The sequence below is a fragment of the Carassius carassius genome, chromosome 1, assembly GCF_963082965.1.
Source record: "Carassius carassius chromosome 1, fCarCar2.1, whole genome shotgun sequence".
NCBI classification, from domain to species: Eukaryota; Metazoa; Chordata; class Actinopteri; order Cypriniformes; family Cyprinidae; genus Carassius; species Carassius carassius.
The window spans coordinates 38,013,133-38,033,219 of NC_081755.1; the positions used below are offsets into that span (position 1 = coordinate 38,013,133).

The 20,087-nt window shown below is 38.2% G+C and overlaps 1 protein-coding gene across 6 annotated transcripts in view; it reads right to left on the minus strand.

Moving 5' to 3' along the window:
* The window catches only part of sdk1a (sidekick cell adhesion molecule 1a), a 325,596-nt gene that overhangs the window by 7,150 nt on the left and 298,359 nt on the right, over positions 1 to 20,087 (minus strand). For all 6 annotated transcript variants that reach the window (XM_059558804.1, XM_059558837.1, XM_059558821.1 and 3 more), the window contains 11 exons: positions 19,609 to 19,810; positions 17,700 to 17,803; positions 14,622 to 14,692; positions 13,806 to 13,938; positions 9,375 to 9,431; positions 8,807 to 8,908; positions 4,258 to 4,373; positions 3,303 to 3,489; positions 1,756 to 1,893; positions 1,223 to 1,384; positions 848 to 973 (listed from right to left, as the gene is read on the minus strand). In XM_059558804.1, coding sequence (XP_059414787.1) covers positions 848 to 973; positions 1,223 to 1,384; positions 1,756 to 1,893; positions 3,303 to 3,489; positions 4,258 to 4,373; positions 8,807 to 8,908; positions 9,375 to 9,431; positions 13,806 to 13,938; positions 14,622 to 14,692; positions 17,700 to 17,803; positions 19,609 to 19,810 — 1,398 coding nt within the window. The remainder of the gene's footprint in view (positions 1 to 847; positions 974 to 1,222; positions 1,385 to 1,755; positions 1,894 to 3,302; positions 3,490 to 4,257; positions 4,374 to 8,806; positions 8,909 to 9,374; positions 9,432 to 13,805; positions 13,939 to 14,621; positions 14,693 to 17,699; positions 17,804 to 19,608; positions 19,811 to 20,087) is intronic.

Consider the following 20,087-nt stretch of genomic DNA (forward strand, 5'->3'; position numbering starts at 1 on the left):
TGCATAAATTTAATTTAATATTATATTTCATTTCATTGTAATGGCTGTATATATACACATATCCCTGAACTAAGTACATTTCTGCTGCGATTATTATGTTCAAATCAAACGAAAGGAGGCAGTGGTATTTGATATCCAATTTCGTTTTATTGTAAATATACAGAGAGGAAAATTGCAGTAGCCATGGTCAGCTGACTGATGTTATCAAGTACGCTGCTGTTTGCATCGTCGCAGACATCACACTCCCGAAAGTATGCAAAGTCTGAACTACCGAGGATGCATGTCCAAAATGTGCATACTTTGTATTGAGAAATTTTTTAAAATAATAATAAAATAAAAAAAGAAATAAAGAAAAACATGTTTGTTATAGCAACAACAATATATGTATAAAAAAAGCAAAATAAAGATAGTTGGTAAAAAATTGTCGGTAGATCAGTGGTAAAAAGATCGCATTTCTCCACATGATCCCTGGTGAAATCTAAATGTAATGATGCTACATGAAAATAATTACTACATACAGTAAATTATAAAACTATTAACAAAAAGTAAAGCAATATAAAAAAACTGCATTTTAGAAGTATTTAGTTTTTTAAAGTTTAAATTTCTCATCTAAAATTGACATTTTATTTAAATGTCAGATTACTGAGAGTTCAGAGGTTTTCGAGGTTTCAACTTGGTTGGTTGTTAAAAAAGTGCAAAGAACTTTGGCACTACTTAGATTTTGCTTAAATGTTTAATTGCTGCTTTAAATTTAAGGTTTCGATTTTGAAATGAAATATTAGAAATTTTTATAGTGAATTTTCAATGAAATAGTGAATATATTATTAGCATGTTTTGAGTGATGTACCTGATGGGCGTGCTTCGATCACATAGCCCATCACATGTCCTGCGCCTGTATCTCCTGGTGTCCAGTGGATGTTGAGCATGGATCCTGTCTTTGTGATCGACATTTCTACAGGTGATCCAGGAGACCCTAAACAGAGAGGAGAGCGTGCAGTGAACTGAGAAGAACAGGCGAGCGATCCGACCCTTGTGAGTGAAGGCCTAAAGCTAAACCAAACGCCTACACCACTGTGAGATATTGATCCATGCAGGTGTTTTTTTACAGCCTGGATTTCTGACACCTCTCACTGAGGAATGGGGAATGTAAGCTGTGCTCAGCGACCCTGAGAGGTTTGCTGATCTGTTTTTGTTGGTGTGTTTGTTTGGATGTGTAGCTCACCTTTGACAGGACCCGCTGTGATGTTGGCCTCTGCCTCAGGCCCGTAGGCGATAGTCTTGGCCTGCACGCGGAAGCAATAGGTCACACCCTTGGTCAGGTCACGCACCTTCAGCCAGCGCTGCCAGCTGCCACGGATGTCCACCGTTACCACTTTAGTCACACCTAATGCGCACACACACACACACACACACACACACACACACACACAAGACTGCACAATTACACACTACCACACAAGAGCCGACTCCTTTTATTCACACAGACATTACAATGCAGCAGCATCTTTCTTCCTAGGAACAGCGAGTCAAAATCAATTACTCCAGTTATGTGCGATAAACTATGTTGACATTAAGAAATATTATTGAAGTCAGCCAGTTTCTGCTTCTGGCTTTGAGAAAACTCAACACAGAGCTATGGAAACAATAACAAGAAAATGAGTTTTCTATAAACAACTCATCACCTCATCATTAAACATCAAAACACTACTAGCGAGGTTAAAAAGCCACTGTCTGATACAGTGGAGACATGCAGACCTTGAATAGGGGCGCTGGGCTCATATACCACCCTGTAGCCTTCCACCACACCGTTGGGGGACAGCGGGAAACCCCAGGACACGTTCAGAGTGCTGCTGGTCACCTCGGAGAAACTGATGAAGCTGGGAGCGCTGGGGGCTGAGAGAACCGTGTAGTTTGATCAATGCAACAAATACAGATTACGTTAAGCAATACGCCATTAATCAAATCATGGTTTTTACCATGATTACACAGTGTTCTTATGCATAATGTAACCAAATGAAGATCTTGACCACATTATGGTTTCGTATTATAAATCAAATTATTTTAATTTGTTTCAAAGAGCCATATTGCATACAAAAGAAGCAGAAAAAAAACAACGATACTGGCTGAGCAGATAAATATGAAAAGCAGTAAGATAAAACGAACAAACTAAAATTACTTTTAATATCTATGGAAAGCACACTTTCTCACTTGATGGATCATGGAATTATTGAAAAATATTTAAAGGAAAGAGGCTTATTGCTTGTACGAAACGAGAATATGTGACTAATAAATGACTAATAATGTTGTTGTTTTGTTCATAACTTAAAAGATGCCTCCTTCCATTTAACTTATCACAATAATTGCTGCTCAGTTTCAGAAAATTTAAATAATGAGAGCTTTAATAATTAAGTTGTCAAAAATGAACTTTTTGTCAACACGTTGCAGCAAATAATCTTTATTTGAATAAGTTAGAAGTTTTTGCTGTGAATGTTTAATAAATAATATACATTTTAGTGTTAATCAACTGAAAGCTTTTAGGTAAAGTTTTTAGTTTAACTATAGGAAATTTACAGTTGCTACGCATCATAACAACTTACTAAAAGCATATTAATATAAAATTGAATGGGTATGTGTCACAGGTGTGACGTATATTGCCTATTTTCCAACAGCTTTGAATGTGGCACATACAATCCAATTTTAGAGTCTGACGTAATATGTTAAATAAAAACAAATCTATAAAAGTGACTATATCCCACTCTCTCAGTGATTTTACAGTGCTAGCTATGCAAATCTGTTCTTTTACACAAATGCAGCTCGTTGCTTTAGGAAATGTCAAAGAGAGGTAGAGGTGGTGAGTTTCCTCTGTTTGAACAAATGAGGTCACATCGAGACCATCTGAATAATTTTCAAATGTTTTTTTTTAGGTGCCTTGTGGGTAACGAGCCCCTCCCTGTCATTTCAGTGAGGTGGAGCCTGAGGTCAAATCATTCCCTGCTTGTGTGTAATTCATTACGACAACATTTATAGAGTGAATGATTTAATGCAGAACACATGAATTGCTAATGTGAATGATGCAACGGTGATATAACGCAGCATGCTCCAAAATATGATCAGGTGTCGACCTGGTTTTCATGCATGGAGTAGAACACAATATGGAAGTGGACGTGTTGCCCTTGGCGCACTTTCTGTGGTCCGATTTATAGTTTAGCCTTAAAAGGTGTAACGGTTTGTGCTCAGGTCAGAGCATTCACAATGTGAATGGGAGTTTAATGGCCGTTAGGATGATTTGTGCAGATGCTCACCTGCCTGAAGAGTGCGCCCCCTCCTGGGCTCGCTGAAGGGACCGTCTCCAGCAGCACTGAAGGCGGACAGCTTGACCATATAGTATGTGTAGCTGGTCAGGTTCTTCAGTCTCATGCTGGTTTCAGGCCGGAAGAGAATCTTAACTCTCTCTGTTTCATTCTGATTGTCCATCTCCCAGTAAAGAATCTACAGGCAACAAATAGACTGAATTAAACAAATTGACTTGCTCTGCTAAATGCTTGGCTAATAAAATGAAAAGGATAGAAAGAGAGAGAAAGATGTTCTGTAGCAGATCTTGGCAGGTGGTACTGGGGAGGTGGTGGGATAAGATGAGAACTCGCATAGCACACAGACCGAGCATTCATTGAGTACGTCCTGTTTATATTGGTAAATTGTAAGGAGTACATGAATCTGATTGGCTGGGAAAATTGAATTGAATGGACCAATTAGAATGTTACTGTCGATGTTACTATATTGTATATTTTAGCACATCAGGAATGCTGTATTGGCATTCATTATCAGCATTCAGCACAATAGTCTGTTTTATAATCGAATTTATTCAATCCACTATAGTTATATTACACAAGTGAAATGTACAGAGGGCTTAAAGTCTCTTCACTGATCATTAGAACTGAAGTATTCAATGAAACAACAGGGATCTCTGCGTTAACATGAATCTGCCATATTACCGCCAGGACATTTTTATATATCAATTTCATGCATATTTCAGCAGATATTCACTTAACCCTCACCCAAATGGGCAGTTCTTTAAAACATACTGTCTGGCGCCATTATCTAACTCAGTAAAATCTGTGGAGAATATAAGAGACAGATTGTAGATATTCTTCCACCCTAGAGAGCTTGAAATGACAGAGGTAGAGGGGAAGAGAAAAAGAGGACGGATAATAAGAGTATGAGAGAGACTGGACGAGGTGGGTGGTTTGGGGGTGTCACCTTATATCCCTGAATGATGCCATTTTGGGTCTCGGCAGGGGGCGGCTCCCACTGTACCTCCAGCTGTGTGGATGACAAAGTGTTGATCTGGATGTTCTGAGGAGCCACGGAAGGAGCTATGAAAGAGCAGAGGAGAAACTGTAAATACATCATCACACTCAATACCTCCAGCTAGCTACTACAAAAAACATCAACTGTGCCCCGAAAAATGAGATTCACTCATGCTGCTTCGGTGCTGGTGCCCAATCTGGAACCATTCCACATGTTTTAAAGCTGTATGACATTCTCACTTCTGACGAACACAAAAGAAGATATTTTGAATAATGTTGGCAACCAAAGAGTTGACGGTTTTCCATACTATGGAAGTCAATGGCTACCGTCAATTTTTTGGTTACCAACATTATTCAAAATATCTTCTTTTGTGTTCAACAGAAAAAAAATAAAAATACAGATTTGGAGCAAGTTAAGGGTGAGTAAATGATGACAGAATTGTCATTTTTGGATGAACTATCAAAAAAAAAGTCAGCGTACACGCGAAGTGCAAACATCAGTTTCTGATCAAGAGCTGGTGCCAGTGGAAAAGTAATATCAGATGCCCGCCCTCTGTTGTGTCTCAGTTAAATGTCATTCATTAAAGGGGTGAGGAATACATAATCCTCATCCGTCATAAATCACAGCAGCAGATGCAGATAACCCAGACACAGCAATCATCAAAAAAGAAAGAGCGAATTTAATAAGACCAAACCTGAAAGCAGAGCTAGCATGACAGCTCGTCTATTTTAGGGGCTTGAAAGTTGAGTTTACGTGTAGTAAAGCGGGCTGAATCATTTATGAGCGGGAATGAATTACAGCTGTGGACAGTGGGGTTCAAGAGAGACTCGACTGAATGAGCTGTTAAAATAAAGCACAGACAAGCTCAGTGCCAACATCTAAGTGAGCTGTCTTGCTGTCTACACAGGAAGCATCCTAACCGAAACCCAACATTTCAAGTAAGATCTAAATATTGATGTCACAGCACTATCAATGTACCAGTTAAAAAAGCGTTGACACCAGTGTAAACCACATTTAAAGAGGAAATATTTCAAAATAAGCCATTTTTGCAACATATCAAAGTTTTAACCAAAGAAAAAATCAAAAGCAAAACGTGGCAACAGTTTAAAAGTAACCCAATTCCGTGGAAAAAAACGCAGACTTGGCAACCCTGAGCAAGGCCGTTGGGATAGCAGAAGCTTTAAGGGCAAAGCACCCTTCACGCCCGCTCTCCGCCTCTCTTTCCCAGCCTCCATCTCTCTGATCCATCTCAGAGTCTCTTCAGATGTTGCCAACCTGACGTTAATCAGAGGGAAATTCATTTGTTTGTTTGGCTGTCCCCCTCCTGCTGCTGGGAGTAATCTCCACGCCTGGCCCCTTCTAATGATACTGTTAATAACCTGATGTTGATAACCCCGCCTGCTCCGCCAGCTGCTTGAGTTCTTTATGACAGATTCATATTTTCTGCTTCATTAAACCCCTTATGAGAGGAGGCCAAAAATGCTGCAAAGAGGTGAAACGGGTAAAAAAAATTAAAAACGTGCACGCACACACCCCTATCCTGCCAAAACTCTCACCGCGACTGCTTTTATTTATACTGTGGCACTACTTCAGAAATGCTACTTAGAATTCCATAAATAATCTTGCCAATGAATGGGCGAAATGCAAAACGGTGCAGCCTTGACAACATCCTGTCTGTGCAGCGTCAGCCTGTTAGCACGGCTGGAATGGAATTAAACAGCAAAAACGACAGTTCGCATTTGTAGCAATTTGCCTGCGCTCGATACTTTTAAGCATATGTTTGAAATGCGGACGTAATGCATCTATTTGCTAGCAGTGGGAGGATTGTTTTTCCACTAAAGGCCTTTTCATTGATCATATGAGATGCCCCGCGTGAATATAGATTTGTCTCGGCCTGTGTAAGTGATAAAAATCCTTTCTTTTGGGGTGTACCCAATAAAACAGCACAACAATTATCAGTTTTCCGTGGAATAGCTGGAATGTCATATCCGGGCTTCCTCTTTTGGCAGCTCATTAGATGAAGCGCTCGGCTCTTCAGCCAGGCAGCTGGATATTATTCAGCTCAATAAATATACCGAAAAAATATGACTGTTTTTAGTAACAAAACAACTTGAACTCAAATTGAAAAGCACTTTACAATTCAGCTGTACAAGCTAGCTGGCAGGACCCTGATTGTAAGGTAGGGAAGAACAGAGAGCTAAACCAGCCTTCAGTACAGCTTTAAACAGCAAACCCATCTTTGAGCACACTCTTTATTCAGACAACTTTTTATATCTCCAAGCACTCCAGATCCATGTGGTCCTCTTAGCACGTCATCCTCAAGTCCTCTTTAAAAGAAGCAAACTCACATCACACCAAAAAGTGAAGAGACTGAAAAACTTTTCTTTCTTTTTTTAATGCATTCACATCAAGTAGTCTTTTTAGTTTACTAGTTTAATTTCACTTTCCCATTATAAAATCTGATATGGAAATGTTAAATACATTCAATAAAATATATGTACTGTATCATAACTGTATCATAATCATATCACACATCTATATATTTGTAGTTGTTGTTATTTAAAACAAAAACAATAATGGATTAGAACAATTCATATTATGATACATTTCATATTATAGGGGTGAATAATAATAATAATTATAATGATATAATAATAAACATCAGTATTGGAAATGATTGAAAATTATTAATAATCAGTATACATGTATGTTTTAAAACTGATGTGTTATATACAGTATATAATATCTCATTCTGTCATTTGCATAACAAAATAATTAGAAGCAGCGCTTTGTATCTGTAATAGCCATACTTTTTAGTTCATATTTAGATTCGCACAAAAGGGAAAATAAGGTAAATGTAGCACTTTGTTTCCACAATTCAGTTTGAATTTGAGTTTGGTTTATATGAAAGTGGTTTGTTTCGAAGCCACATTTCACAGATACATAAAACTACATCTCAGTACTATCAAGATGGCATCAGACAGTTATAACAAAGCTAACTGATCCAAAAACACATCCAAGTCTAGAAATGGATTCAAACTCAGTCCATCAGGTGGGTTTGTGTTTCTGTCACATTAGGCAGAAGCCCACCATGGCTCTGGCCTCTGTCCTCAAGTTCCCTCTTCATGCCACTCCACTAAGGGAACACAATTCATATCTGTCAACTCATGTCATGCCTTATTCCCTGAAGGACTGGAGACAGAGCACATGCTGTCCTGTTCCTGGAGAGCATTACGGCACAGGCCTCCATCTCTAAAGAAACATCCATCGACAGTGGTCATCACCACATCTGTCAGGGTGGAGCGGCAGAGATGTTTTACTGTGAATTTGCTCTCTCATTAAACTGGTTCTCTGGTGGGATGATGCCAGAAAAGCACGCTGGTCTGGGTTTGACAAAAGTCTACTCAGCCATCCACATAACCATTGAATTATGTTCTCAAACTGTGCAGGTTTAGAAAATACAAGAAACCTTATAATCCCCTTCACATCAGGGCTCAACAATAAGGATGGCCTGGATGAAGTGTGGTGCCAGTTGGAACTGGATATTTACTATTCATCATCAAAAGTGTCTTTATGAATTTATAACAGTTATGGAATCACATAGCCTTATAGTTTACAAATAATATTAACTAAACTAAAACAAAATAGCAACTGTTGGACTATATACAACATATAGATTTAAGGTAATATTGCCAAAATAAATAAATAAATAAATAAAATAGCAACAGCTGTTGTGATCAAAGGGATATTATTATGATTATCAATATAAATCAAACATGTTTTGCTTTAAACATTTTGATGAAGAAACAGCTGGGTATTTCTTAACAACAAAATGCCACTTTATCATGCCAGAAGTGCATAGCAAACGTAATATCAAATATACATTTACATTTTTCATCAAAAGCGTCTTTATAATTTTATAGTGTGGTTGTCAAACAATTAATCACGATTAATCGCATCCAAAATAAAAGTTTTTGTTTACATAATATATGTGCCTGTTCTATGTATATTTATTATGTATATAACAATACACACACATGCATGTAGATATTTCAGAAAAATATTTTGTTTATATATTAAATATATTTATATATATATAAATTATATTAATATAAATATATACACATGTAAATATTTTAAAAATATATACTGTATGTATGTATATATATGTACATACACACACATATTATGTAAACAAAAACTTTTATTTTGGATGCGATTAATTGTGATTGATCATTTGACAGCACTAATTTATAGTAATTATGGAATTACATGGCCTTATAGTTTACAGATGATATTAACTAAAATAAACTTAGATAAAACAAAATAGCAACTGTTGGACTATATATAGTACTATATATAGTTTCAAGATAATCTTGCAAAAAAAAAAAATCATACTATATATATTTGCAAACAAAATATTTATTTTGATAAATTAAGAATTAAAAAATAATTTATTTAAAAAAAAATTTATATCTATTTGTACACAATCGCTTACCTGCTTCACCAACAAACACCTCTACCGGAGCACTTGGAGGGCTTTCGCCAATGACATTGTAGGCAGTCATCACAATTTCATAGCGTCTGTATTTCTGCAGCTCTGATGGGAATTCAAAATTACAAACAGAAGATACATAAGGGTGCTTGAAAGGCACATCTTGGCTTTGACAGCAGATGAGAAGAATGGGAACACATCTGGGTAGAAACAAAGGCATCTCTGAGATAACCACCTACTGTTCCTTATCAGTGTGGATACAGAACAGATTGGGTTTGATCTCGGAATGGCATTACTCTTTCCAAACTCTTTGAACAGTATTGATGAGATGGTACAGGGGAGACTGAGAGCACATGCAAGTCTCAGGTCTGAGGCGGTGTGCAATGGGATTCACTTTGAGAATATCTCGGGGCCAGAATGTTCCTGGTCAGAGTAGATGGATTAGAGGAAGAACCTTGTTCTCTGAACAGGAAGAGTATTAGGGACTACACACTTTGCCAAAGGGAGTTTGAATATTTTGGACTTCAAAGCAGAATGACGTAAATGAGAAAGATGGCTAAATGAAACTTACGTGTTAGCTCGAATTCGGTTAATGAAGGATTGCTGACAGTCTTCACAGTGCTTTTGGCTGTGGAGGGAGAAAGAGCAAACGATGAGGAATACATTACTGAAGAAGCAGCACAAATCAAAGGGATATTTCATAATGGCAGTAAATCTTTGCTTTTCAAAGTTGCTCATCACACACTTCACCAAGAGATTGATGAAATTCCACAATGCTCATCTAGCGCTCCAATCAAAACCCGCAAGAAACCAAAGCCAGTCAGTGATTAATGATTCAACGGTCAATATACAGTACTAAATCACAAGCTAGGGAGCATTAGGGACTTAATAAGAATTTTTTTTGGAACACATACTGATCCAACATCACTTGGGTAAAATTAAAGAAAAATCTGGTCATTCCTCTTATACAGTCTCTTTTGAGTGCTGTGACTTAAACAAATATGCCTTTGTAGCTTTAAAAAGGAGCTTCTATATGATCTTACTTTAGACTTTACGAAGTATCTTCTCAAGCTCAGACACTTAAACCTTTTTACAACGAATAAATAAATAACAGACAAACAGGTGCCTAAATAGTTAAAAATAAAGAGTTCACTTAGTGACGGAGAATTAGCTTAGATGCTGTAAACTTTAAATTAAATGCAATTTTTTTTTATATAATTATAATTTTATATTAATGTCATTAAAACAAGGAATGTTGTAAAGTAAGAGACAAGTAATTAGGGCTGCTCCGATCACGATCGGCCGATCATTAATGCGCATCTCGTCAGTAAAGCCGGTTCTCTAATCAGCGGTTAATTCCATCAGGTGCGTGATTTTACATAGAGCAGCTGTTACTACACAGAGCCGTTGTTAACAGAGAAGATGCGCAATAAATGCTGAAAATGAACATGGATTTGCGCATCTTCTTAGTTAACAATGGCTCTGTGTAGTAACAGCTGCTCTATGTGAAATCATGCACCTGATGGAATTTACCGCTGATTAGAGAACCGGCTTTACTGACGAGATGCGCATAAACGATCGGCCGATCGTGATCGGAGCAGCCCTACAAGAAACATCACACAATATTACTTAAATCATCAAATACTTGCTCATGCTTGTGTGTTTGTTTTTCCCACCAAATATGTTATAATTAGTATAGCTTTTCATAGATAAAAGGGATTCAAACATGTTTTGCTTTCAATATTTTGAGTATTTCTTAATAAACTGACACTTTTTTCATGCCAGAAGTTCAAAGCGATCACAACATTGAGTGTATTTTATAGTGATACTTTACTTAAAGGGATACTCCACCCCAGAATAACATTTTTGTCATTAATCACTTACCAACATGTCGTTCCAAACCCATTAAAGCATCGTTCGTCTTCGGGAACACAATTTAAGATATTATGGATGAAAACCAGGAGACTTGTGACTGTCCCATTAACTGCTCATTAAGTGCTTTATAAATAAAGTTGAGTTGAGTTGAGTTGAGTATCATTATGAAGTGATGAGAATACTTTTTGTACATTATTTTTGTTTTAATTTCGCGTATAAAAAGTATTCTAGTTGCTTATTAACGTTACGCTTGAACCAATGATGGCAGATGCTTTTCATCCTTTTCTAGACCTCGACAGTGTAAGTTACTTGGCAGTTAATGGGACAGTCATAAGCAGGGTTCTAAATTAACTTTTTTGATCACCAGCCAATCAGAATTTCCACTAGCCATTTTTTTCCCGGTAAAAATAACAAATTATGAGTGCCACTGAATGCATTTGGTAATTTTATTAACATTGTTGGCATGAAAAACACATATAAAGTACAATGCATACAACAAAATATACACTGACTCAGATTAAAAAAAATTATTAGTTCCCACCACGAAATTGCTTGTTTTGTTTTTTTCTTTCGCGTAACTTACATGCGCCAATCCTGACAAAGCATTACGAAATTCTTGTGATCAAACACAAGCCATTCATGACCTGTCAGCCATTTGGCATTAAATTTTCTTTTCTTTGTTTCTCTGTCGATATCCTCATCCCCTGCCTCTTTCCTCTTTTCGCCCCTGGAAATCTGTCCCAACCACCGCCGCATTTAGTTTAATCTTACATTTTTTCTTTAATAGCTAACTCCCTCCTCTTTCAGTCTATGCTCCCTGCTCTGGCTCCATTCGTTCTTCTTCCTTGTGTTTTCTGATGGACGCTCTATTCGTTTCCATGTTTTTTTCGCGCTGGTTTGACTCCAAACTGTGTGCAGCCAATGGGCATATGAAACGTCATCACATAGCATTACAGCACAGTGTTCATGGGAAATGTAGGAAGTGCTGCCAGGGGGATAAATAACCGAGAACAGAGCCTCATGTCATGCATCACCAGCCAAACTGGCTAGTAAGTTTTAATTAACACCCGCCAAAATTAATTTTAACCCGCATTTGGCGGGTTGGCGGGTGTTAATTTGGAACCCTGGTCATAAGCCTCCCGGTTTTCATCCAAAATATCTTAAATTGTGTTCAGAAGATGAGAACAAAGCTTTTATAGGTTTGGGACGACATGGGGGAAAGTTATTGATTACAAATATTTAATTTTGGGGTGGAGTATCCCTTTAAGTGTACTTTATAGTGATAATGTTGTAAAAACCTGATACAATATGTATTTTAAATTTATTTTATATGCATTTAATTTAGCATTTCAATAACCAGACGGAAGGAGAAATGCTCAACAAGAATGACTCAGCTTTGTTTCATGTCACATGATCCAGAAGATTTTGTACTAAATCTTTGTACCTGTCCAACAGCACACTACAAACAACAATCGTACGATAGATAGAGCAGAATGCTCTAGAAAGTGACAGAGACCTTGTTAGCTTCTGGAGTAGCTGCTAACTTTTCAATGTAAGCTGTTAAGCCTGAACAAATAGAGCATAGCTCCGGTAATTTCCTCTTGGCATTTAGGGTGATTTCAGCAGGGAGGCACATTCGGCACTTAACAGACCTCAGATTTGAACATGTAAGACGAGTGGGGAGCAGAGGAGAGATATTGCACTCCTGCCCTGACCGGTGCAGAACATAGGGAAAGGAATTAAATATGCCTCCGTGCTCGGCTGCTCCGAGTTTGTGCATTTAAATGCTGTCAACACTGCTGAGTCCAATTTGTCAAAGGAGATTTAGCAGCCGGATCCGGGCTGCGGAAAAAGAGCCCATTGGGGCGCTCAGTGCCGAACACGAGCTCAAACTCATGATTCCGCACCTCACACAGCCTGAGCGCGTAATGAGTTCACCTACGCTTAGCCATCCGTCGGAAAATTATTCTCTCTGCAGGCAGGACGAGCATCCCAATGGTTTGATAGCGCTCAAACTCAACTGATTTGCGCAATGTTCAGTGTATTAATGTGAATTAGTGCTGTAAAATGATTAATCGCAATTAATCACATCTAAAATAACAGTTTTCGCTTGCATAATGTATGTGTATGCAATGTTAATATGTATATATAAATACACATATATTTATATTACATATAAATATATTTAATATAAACATAACATATTTTTCCTAAATATATACGTGTATGTGTGTGTATCTATATATACATAATAAATATACCCAGTACATACACATATATCATATAAACAAAAACTTTTATTTTAGATGCTCCACCCCATTTATAAAAGGATACTCCACCCCAAAAAGGAAATGTTGTCAATAATCACTTACCCCCATGTTGTTCCAAACCCATAAAAGCTTTGTTCGTCTTTGGAATACAATTTAAGATATTAAACTGGGAGGCATGAGACTGTCCCATAGACTGCCAAGTAAGTTACACAGTCAAGGTCACACTTGTGGTGCGGCTGACACAGAAGAGTGTGGGCAGTTTGAGTGATGTGGAGAGACACAGAGGAGACTGTTGACAAAGGATTTGTTGAATAAAGTCGTTATTTTTGTTTTATTCGCGTACAAAAAGTATTCTTATCACATCATAACGTTACGGTTGAACACTGATGGCAGATGGACTATTCTGATGATGTCTTTCATCCTTTTCTGGACCTTGACAGTGTAAGTTACTTGGCAGTCAATGGGGCAGTCACAAGCCTCCCGGTTTTCATCTAAAATATCTTAAATTGGGTTCAGAAGATGAACAAAGCTTTTACGTGTTTGGAACAAGATAGGGGTACGTGATTAATGACAACATTTTCATTTTGGAGTGGAGTATCCCTTTAATCATTTGACAGCACTAATGTGAATTTCGTTATTTCATGTCAAAACTCGTCTTACTTTAGTGTAGTTGTGAAATACAATTTTCATCTTTGCACAAAAGTGCACATCAAAAAGGCTGAGGTAAAAATTGTTGAGGAATTCATTTTTTCAATAACTGGAATGGGTTAAAGTGTTCAAAGGAGCACTCAAGCTATAAATCACGCCTGCGTGCAGACGTTTCTGGTTCAAGAGGAGAGCCTCCTCCCGCTAGTTACCTGTCAGTTCGGTGCGCAGCAAGGAGCTGTTGACGGCCCTCTTTGACTCCTGCGGTGCACTGTCATACTGCAGCTCACGGTAGTAGAGCCGATAGCCCACCAGAACCCCATTCACACTCTCCTCCTTGGGCGTCTGCAAAGGGACGGATTAAATTAAAGGTCACATTCCGCTAGCTGTTCTCACGGTCCTTATCAAAGCACACCCTGATAAAAAGCCGTCCCGGCCATAACTGACAGACAGTGCTGACTGATCTCCCATCGTGTCTCCGTGCGCGATGCCTGCTGTCAAACGGATAAGATAAATAAAAGATGAGGATTTAATTTCTGAGCCATTCAGTCAGTGGGTAATTAACAAAGCTCAGAGCAGAGCGTAATCAACTCGGCTACGGTTCTGGTGATAAAACAGACAGTAGTGAGAAGATCCGGGACTCATAGGTCAGTGAATAAAGGTTTCAGCTACTAATTAATATCCCTTCAGATTGCAGGATCGCTGTCGTGCGTGGGTATTAATTATCCTGGGCTTGGCGAAGCCCTTTGCTAGCTCTGTAAATGTGTCAATACCAAATGTCATTAATTTATGCAAACCTGCACGAGGAATACTAAGCGATGCATGCTAGGCTGCTCAAAGTGAGGCGAGGCTACCTATTGACAGAAGTCAGATCATTAAACAGAACAGGACTGTAATTTCACTAGTGATAGCCTGTAACATGCCGCTACTCTTCTCACAGGCTGGAGCCGGTTTGTTATCTGGCTATCAGATAAACGTAATGGGGGTCAGGAGTTCACTCGACCCAGGGTGGGCCGGCATTAGCGTACCTGCCACTGCACCAGCACGGATGTTGTCGTGGAGGGTTTCACGGCTTGAATTGTGGGCGATTCATCAGGAACTGCAGATGCACAGAAAACAACATTTGATAATAAGTTCACATAAACAAGAAATCCCATTAGGCAAGTTCTTAGTTCAGTAAATACAGTCATTTTTTTAACTTGCCATTATGTTGTTCTAAACCTGTATGACTGTATTTCTTCTGTGGAACACAAAAGAAGGATTTTTGAAGGCTGGCCTTATATATATATATATATATATATATATATATATATATATACATACAGTACAGACCAAAAGTTTGGACACACCTTCTCATTCAAAGAGTTTTCTTTATTTTCATGACTATGAAAATTGTAGATTCACACTGAAGGCATCAAAACTATGAATTAACACATGTGGAATTATATATGGAATTATATACATAACAAAAAAGTGTGAAACAACTGAAAATATATCATATTCTAGGTTCTTCAAAGTAGCCATCTTTTGCTTTGATTACTGCTTTGCACACTCTTGGCATTCTCTTGATGAGCTTCAAGAGGTAGTCACCTGAAATGGTCTTCCAACAGTCTTGAAGGAGTTCCCCGAGAGATGCTTAGCACTTGTTGGCCCTTTTGTCTTCTGTCTGCGGTCCAGCTCACCCCTAAACCATCTCGATTGGGTTCAGGTCCGGTGACTGTGGAGGCCAGGTCATCTGGCGCAGCACCCCATCACTCTCCTTCTTGGTCAAATAGCCCTTACACAGCCTGGAGGTGTGTTTGGGGTCATTGTCCTGTTGAAAAATAAATGATGGTCCAACTAAATGCAAACTGGATGGAATAGCATGCCGCTGCAAGATTCTGTGGTAGCCATGCTGGTTCAGTATGCCTTCAATTTTGAATAAATCCCCAACAGTGTCACCAGCAAAGCACCCCCACACCATCACACCTCCTCCTCCATGCTTCACGGTGGGAACCAGGCATGTAGAGTCCATCCGTTCACCTTTTCTGCGTCGCACAAAGACACGGTGGTTGGAACCAAAGATCTCAAATTTGGACTCACCAGACCAAAGCACAGATTTCCACTGGTCTAATGTCCATTCCTTGTGTTCTTTAGCCCAAACAAGTCTCTTCTGCTTGTTGCCTTTCTTTAGCAGTGTTTTCCTAGCAGATATTCTACCATGAAGGCCTGATTCACACAGTCTCCTCTTAACAGTTGTTCTAGAGATGTGTCTGCTGCTAGAACTCTGTGTGCCATTGACCTGGTCTCTAATCTGAGCTGCTGTTAACCTGCGATTTCTGAGGCTGCTGACTCGGATGAACTTATCCTCCACAGCAGAGGTTACTCCTGGTCTTCCTTTCCTGGGGCGGTCCGCATGTGAGCCAGTTTCTTTGTAGTGCTTGATGGTTTTTGTGAATGCACTTGGGGACACTTTCAAAGTTTTCCCAATTTTTCGGACTGACTGACCTTCATTTCTTAAAGTAATGATGGCCACTCGTTTTCCTGTACTTAGCTGCTTTTTTCTTGCCATAATACAAATTCTAACAGTCTATTCAGTAGGACTATGAGCTGTGTATCCACCTTCTGCACAACACAACTGATGGTCCCAACCCCATTTATAAGGCAATAAATCACAGATATTAAACCTGACAGGGCACACCTGTGAAGTGAAAACAATTTCAGGTGACTAACTCTTGAAGCTCATCAAGAGAATGCAAAGAATGTGCAAATCAGTAATCAAAGCAAAAGGTGGCAACTTTGAAGAACCTAGAATATGACATATTTTCAGTTGTTTCACACTTTTTTGTTATGTATATAATTCCACGTGTTAATTCATAGCTTTGATGCCTTCAGTGTGACTCTACAATTTTATATATATATATATATATATATATATATATATATATATAAATATATATATATATATATATATATATATATATATATATATATATATATATAGAAGTGGTGTTTGAAATTATTTATCTAAAATTAGCATTTTTATCAGGTTCCTATGTTTAGGTTCAGTAATTTTACTCTAACGGCAATGTATACAGTAGGCCTTTTTCTATGCAATTAAAGGGAAATACATGAACTGGTGTTCCAAGGACTGGTGGGTGCAAGCTCAAATAATGAGCACCATAAAAGTACTTTGACCATATGATATCATATGTTATCATATGATATGATCATATTACATATTCTGTTGTTAGATTTCGTTCGGCGAGAAACAAACAAACAAAAAAACATTTCACACAACTTTGGTTACACCTGCATTGCGGTGCCAAACTTGTACAGTTTGAAAAGATTCAATGTTTGAATGTTACAGCTAGACGCTTAGCAACAGACACCAAATCACGTGCCTCACATTCATGTGCTTTGGACAGTCACAGTTGTATAAACAATCATCTCAATTTCAGGAAAAAAAGTCAAATGGTGGCAGAAAATGTATAAACCGAAGTGAAGAAGATACCGTTTAATTTTGACTTTTATAGTCAGAAAAGTACATTGAGGAAAATGTCAGTCAGCAATATATATACATAGTGACACCACAAATAAATGTTAATCCAGGGTTTAGAAACATGTCCGAATATGAATACCCAGGTTTTACTGTTAACCCTGGGTAAATAATGAGCAGTGTGAAATGTAAAGCAAGTTAACACAGGATTCTGTTTAGAATAGGATTAAAATGACCTAGGGTTAACTATTGCAAGTGTGAAAAGCCCTATAGTCATAAATACAAATGTCTTCTCTACTAGAAAGTTTTGAGTCATTTGACCAGGGGTTTACAAACTTTTGATGCCCTTGATCCCAATTTATGATGGTCCCATTGCAAGAGACCAAAGGCATTTATATATTCATTTGTAGCCCACTAGTGGTCCACTGAACCCAAGGAAAACCCAAGAAAGTCACACAAGTTTAGAATAGCATAGGGGTGAGTAAATAATGACAGAATTAAATCAGCTTCAAGACTTCAGCTTGCAAGTAAATGGTGCAGATCAGACTGTAGCTCCTCTATGACTTTTATTTGAATCAATAGCACATCAACCAAAGCCAGTAGATACAACGCGCTCATTATTACTCACCATCTTGTAAAGTGGTAATTGCATCCGTCTCTTGGCTGTACTTGCTGTCTCCGACGTCATTAGTCGCCATCATTCTGAGCTTGTATGAAGTGAAGGGTTTCAGCCTGAGGGATTGCACAGCTCATGAGCTCTCTCATATTGGACAAAGACCTTTCCCATCACAAATGATGTGGCTCAGCAGTGCATGTATGAGCTAGTATCTATAAATGTCAGGGACACAATCCATTGAAGCCCAAGGGCACGCGCTGACAATTACAGAGTTTTATCTTAAAGCACTTGAGGCAGAGAGGTGAGGATGGAAATAAGATACGAAACACTTCATATCAGAACGCTCATATAAAGACATGAGTGCAGCATACGGCACTTCACAAAAACAGAAATATGTTATTAACAACTGAGGTGGTGGTAAATTATGTCAGGGAATGCAGTTTAATAGGGCTGCACAATTAATTGGAAAAATAAGTATTTTAATTAGATTTAATTATATTATTTAAATTATAAATTATATTAATATTATTATTTAATAATATATGTATTTTTAAAAATTTATATTAATATAATAATATATACTATATAAATATTCACAATTACTATTTTTGTCATAATTGCACAGACAAACTTCCCAGACTTCTTCAGCTAATTTGAATAAAAATTTACATTTACATTTAGATTTATTTAGCAGACGCTATTATCCAAAGCGACTTACAGTTGGGGATCGGATAAAGCAATTTTCAAGTTTCATAATACCAAGTTTCAAGCAATTTTCAAATAAGTACAAGCAGACATTGAAGAACAGAGAAAAAATACAAATTAATTAAAATGGTAAAAATACAATTAATTAAATATAATTAAAATATATTAACATTATTCTTATTTGTTATAACATATGAAATATGAATTACATGTACATTTACAATATAATTTTAAAGAAAAAATAAGTAATGAACAATTACTGTGTTATCATAATTGAACAGCCAAAATGTCTAGCATTCTTCAAGTAACGTTAAGTAGAATTCATTAAATATAATTGGAAAAAAAAATCAATATAACATATTAATAATTTCAATTATTTTAATAACATACACCATAAATATCACATCAGCCCTATTGCTTACCCTTCTTCAACCACTGTGTTGAAAATCACAGGCACAAAACTTCTTGATTTTGACAGTAAAGGGAATATGTAGAAAAAAATTCACTTTAATTTCTAATTTGTTCATTTACCCAAGACACACTGCACAAGCCAATTGGGCTCATTAACGAACTAAACATATCGTTTAGGTTTCATAACCGATCTCTGTAGATTGAGATGAGTTGCACGGCCCTTTCCAATACGAGGGGGCTTTCGGCTATTCGTATTTGCTTGGTTAAAGGGAATGTTTTTCCCATGATGCCCCACTCCTAAAAGCCTCCAGCTGCTAAAAACACAAATCAGTCCTGAATAATCCATTTAGCAACAATCTGGCTGTTTAAAAAAGCACTCAAAAGCTGATGGCTGAGAGAGTTTTCCACTGAGAAAGGGGACTCATCATAATCAAGATGAGATGGCCCTCTGAATGCATATAAAATACTATTCGACTGCCCATATAATCATAGCTGCGGATCTGACATAACTCATATGCAAAAAGCTAGACCGCCTGTAGCCCAACGTACTGATTGTTTCTCACTCTCTTAAATTGGATTGAGTATCATAAATTGCTGCAGAGGAAAAAAGGCACCTACACATTTAATAACACTCCCTCCATACTGCCCTTATTATACGGCCCTCATGAGCCCTGCAGGGGAACACATGTGGCTTCGAAGCAGCGGAGAGTGAAATCAACTCTGTGAGGGTCACTGGAGGCCAGTCTCTGGGTAAAGCCCCTGGTTCTGTTGTTTGTGGGGGTTGAGAAATGGCAAAGGAGCTCACCTGTCCACTTCCCAGGAGGTATAATTGTGGCTTATAGCAGAAGAATGGGTGAGCCAGCCTCCGTTGGGCAGCTCCCGCGCTTGCAGGGTGAAGTAACGGACGGGAGAGGAGCCGTCCCCTCCAGGCACCCAGTTGAGCTGCAGTTTGCGGGACTGCACATGGTCCTGAGGCAACCGCAGCTGCCGTGGAGGCTGCGGTCGCTCTGATGGAGTAGAGATAGATGTGAAGTGTGAGTTCAGGGGTCAGGCTGGTGTTGCTGACTGTTCTTAATCACAGGACAGGACTCTTCAACTCATGTGTGCATCAGTCAGCGGGTCTCGTCCTGGCCTTTCCCTACCCCCCCCACCCCCGTGTGACATGCAACTGCATAACCTTATTGATTTTTATAGGAGAAATCAATATGGAGAGGCATAATTGTTTATTTAAAGGTGTGTAGTATCGACCGCCATTAAAGATGCAGATCATGCGCAACGAAAGCC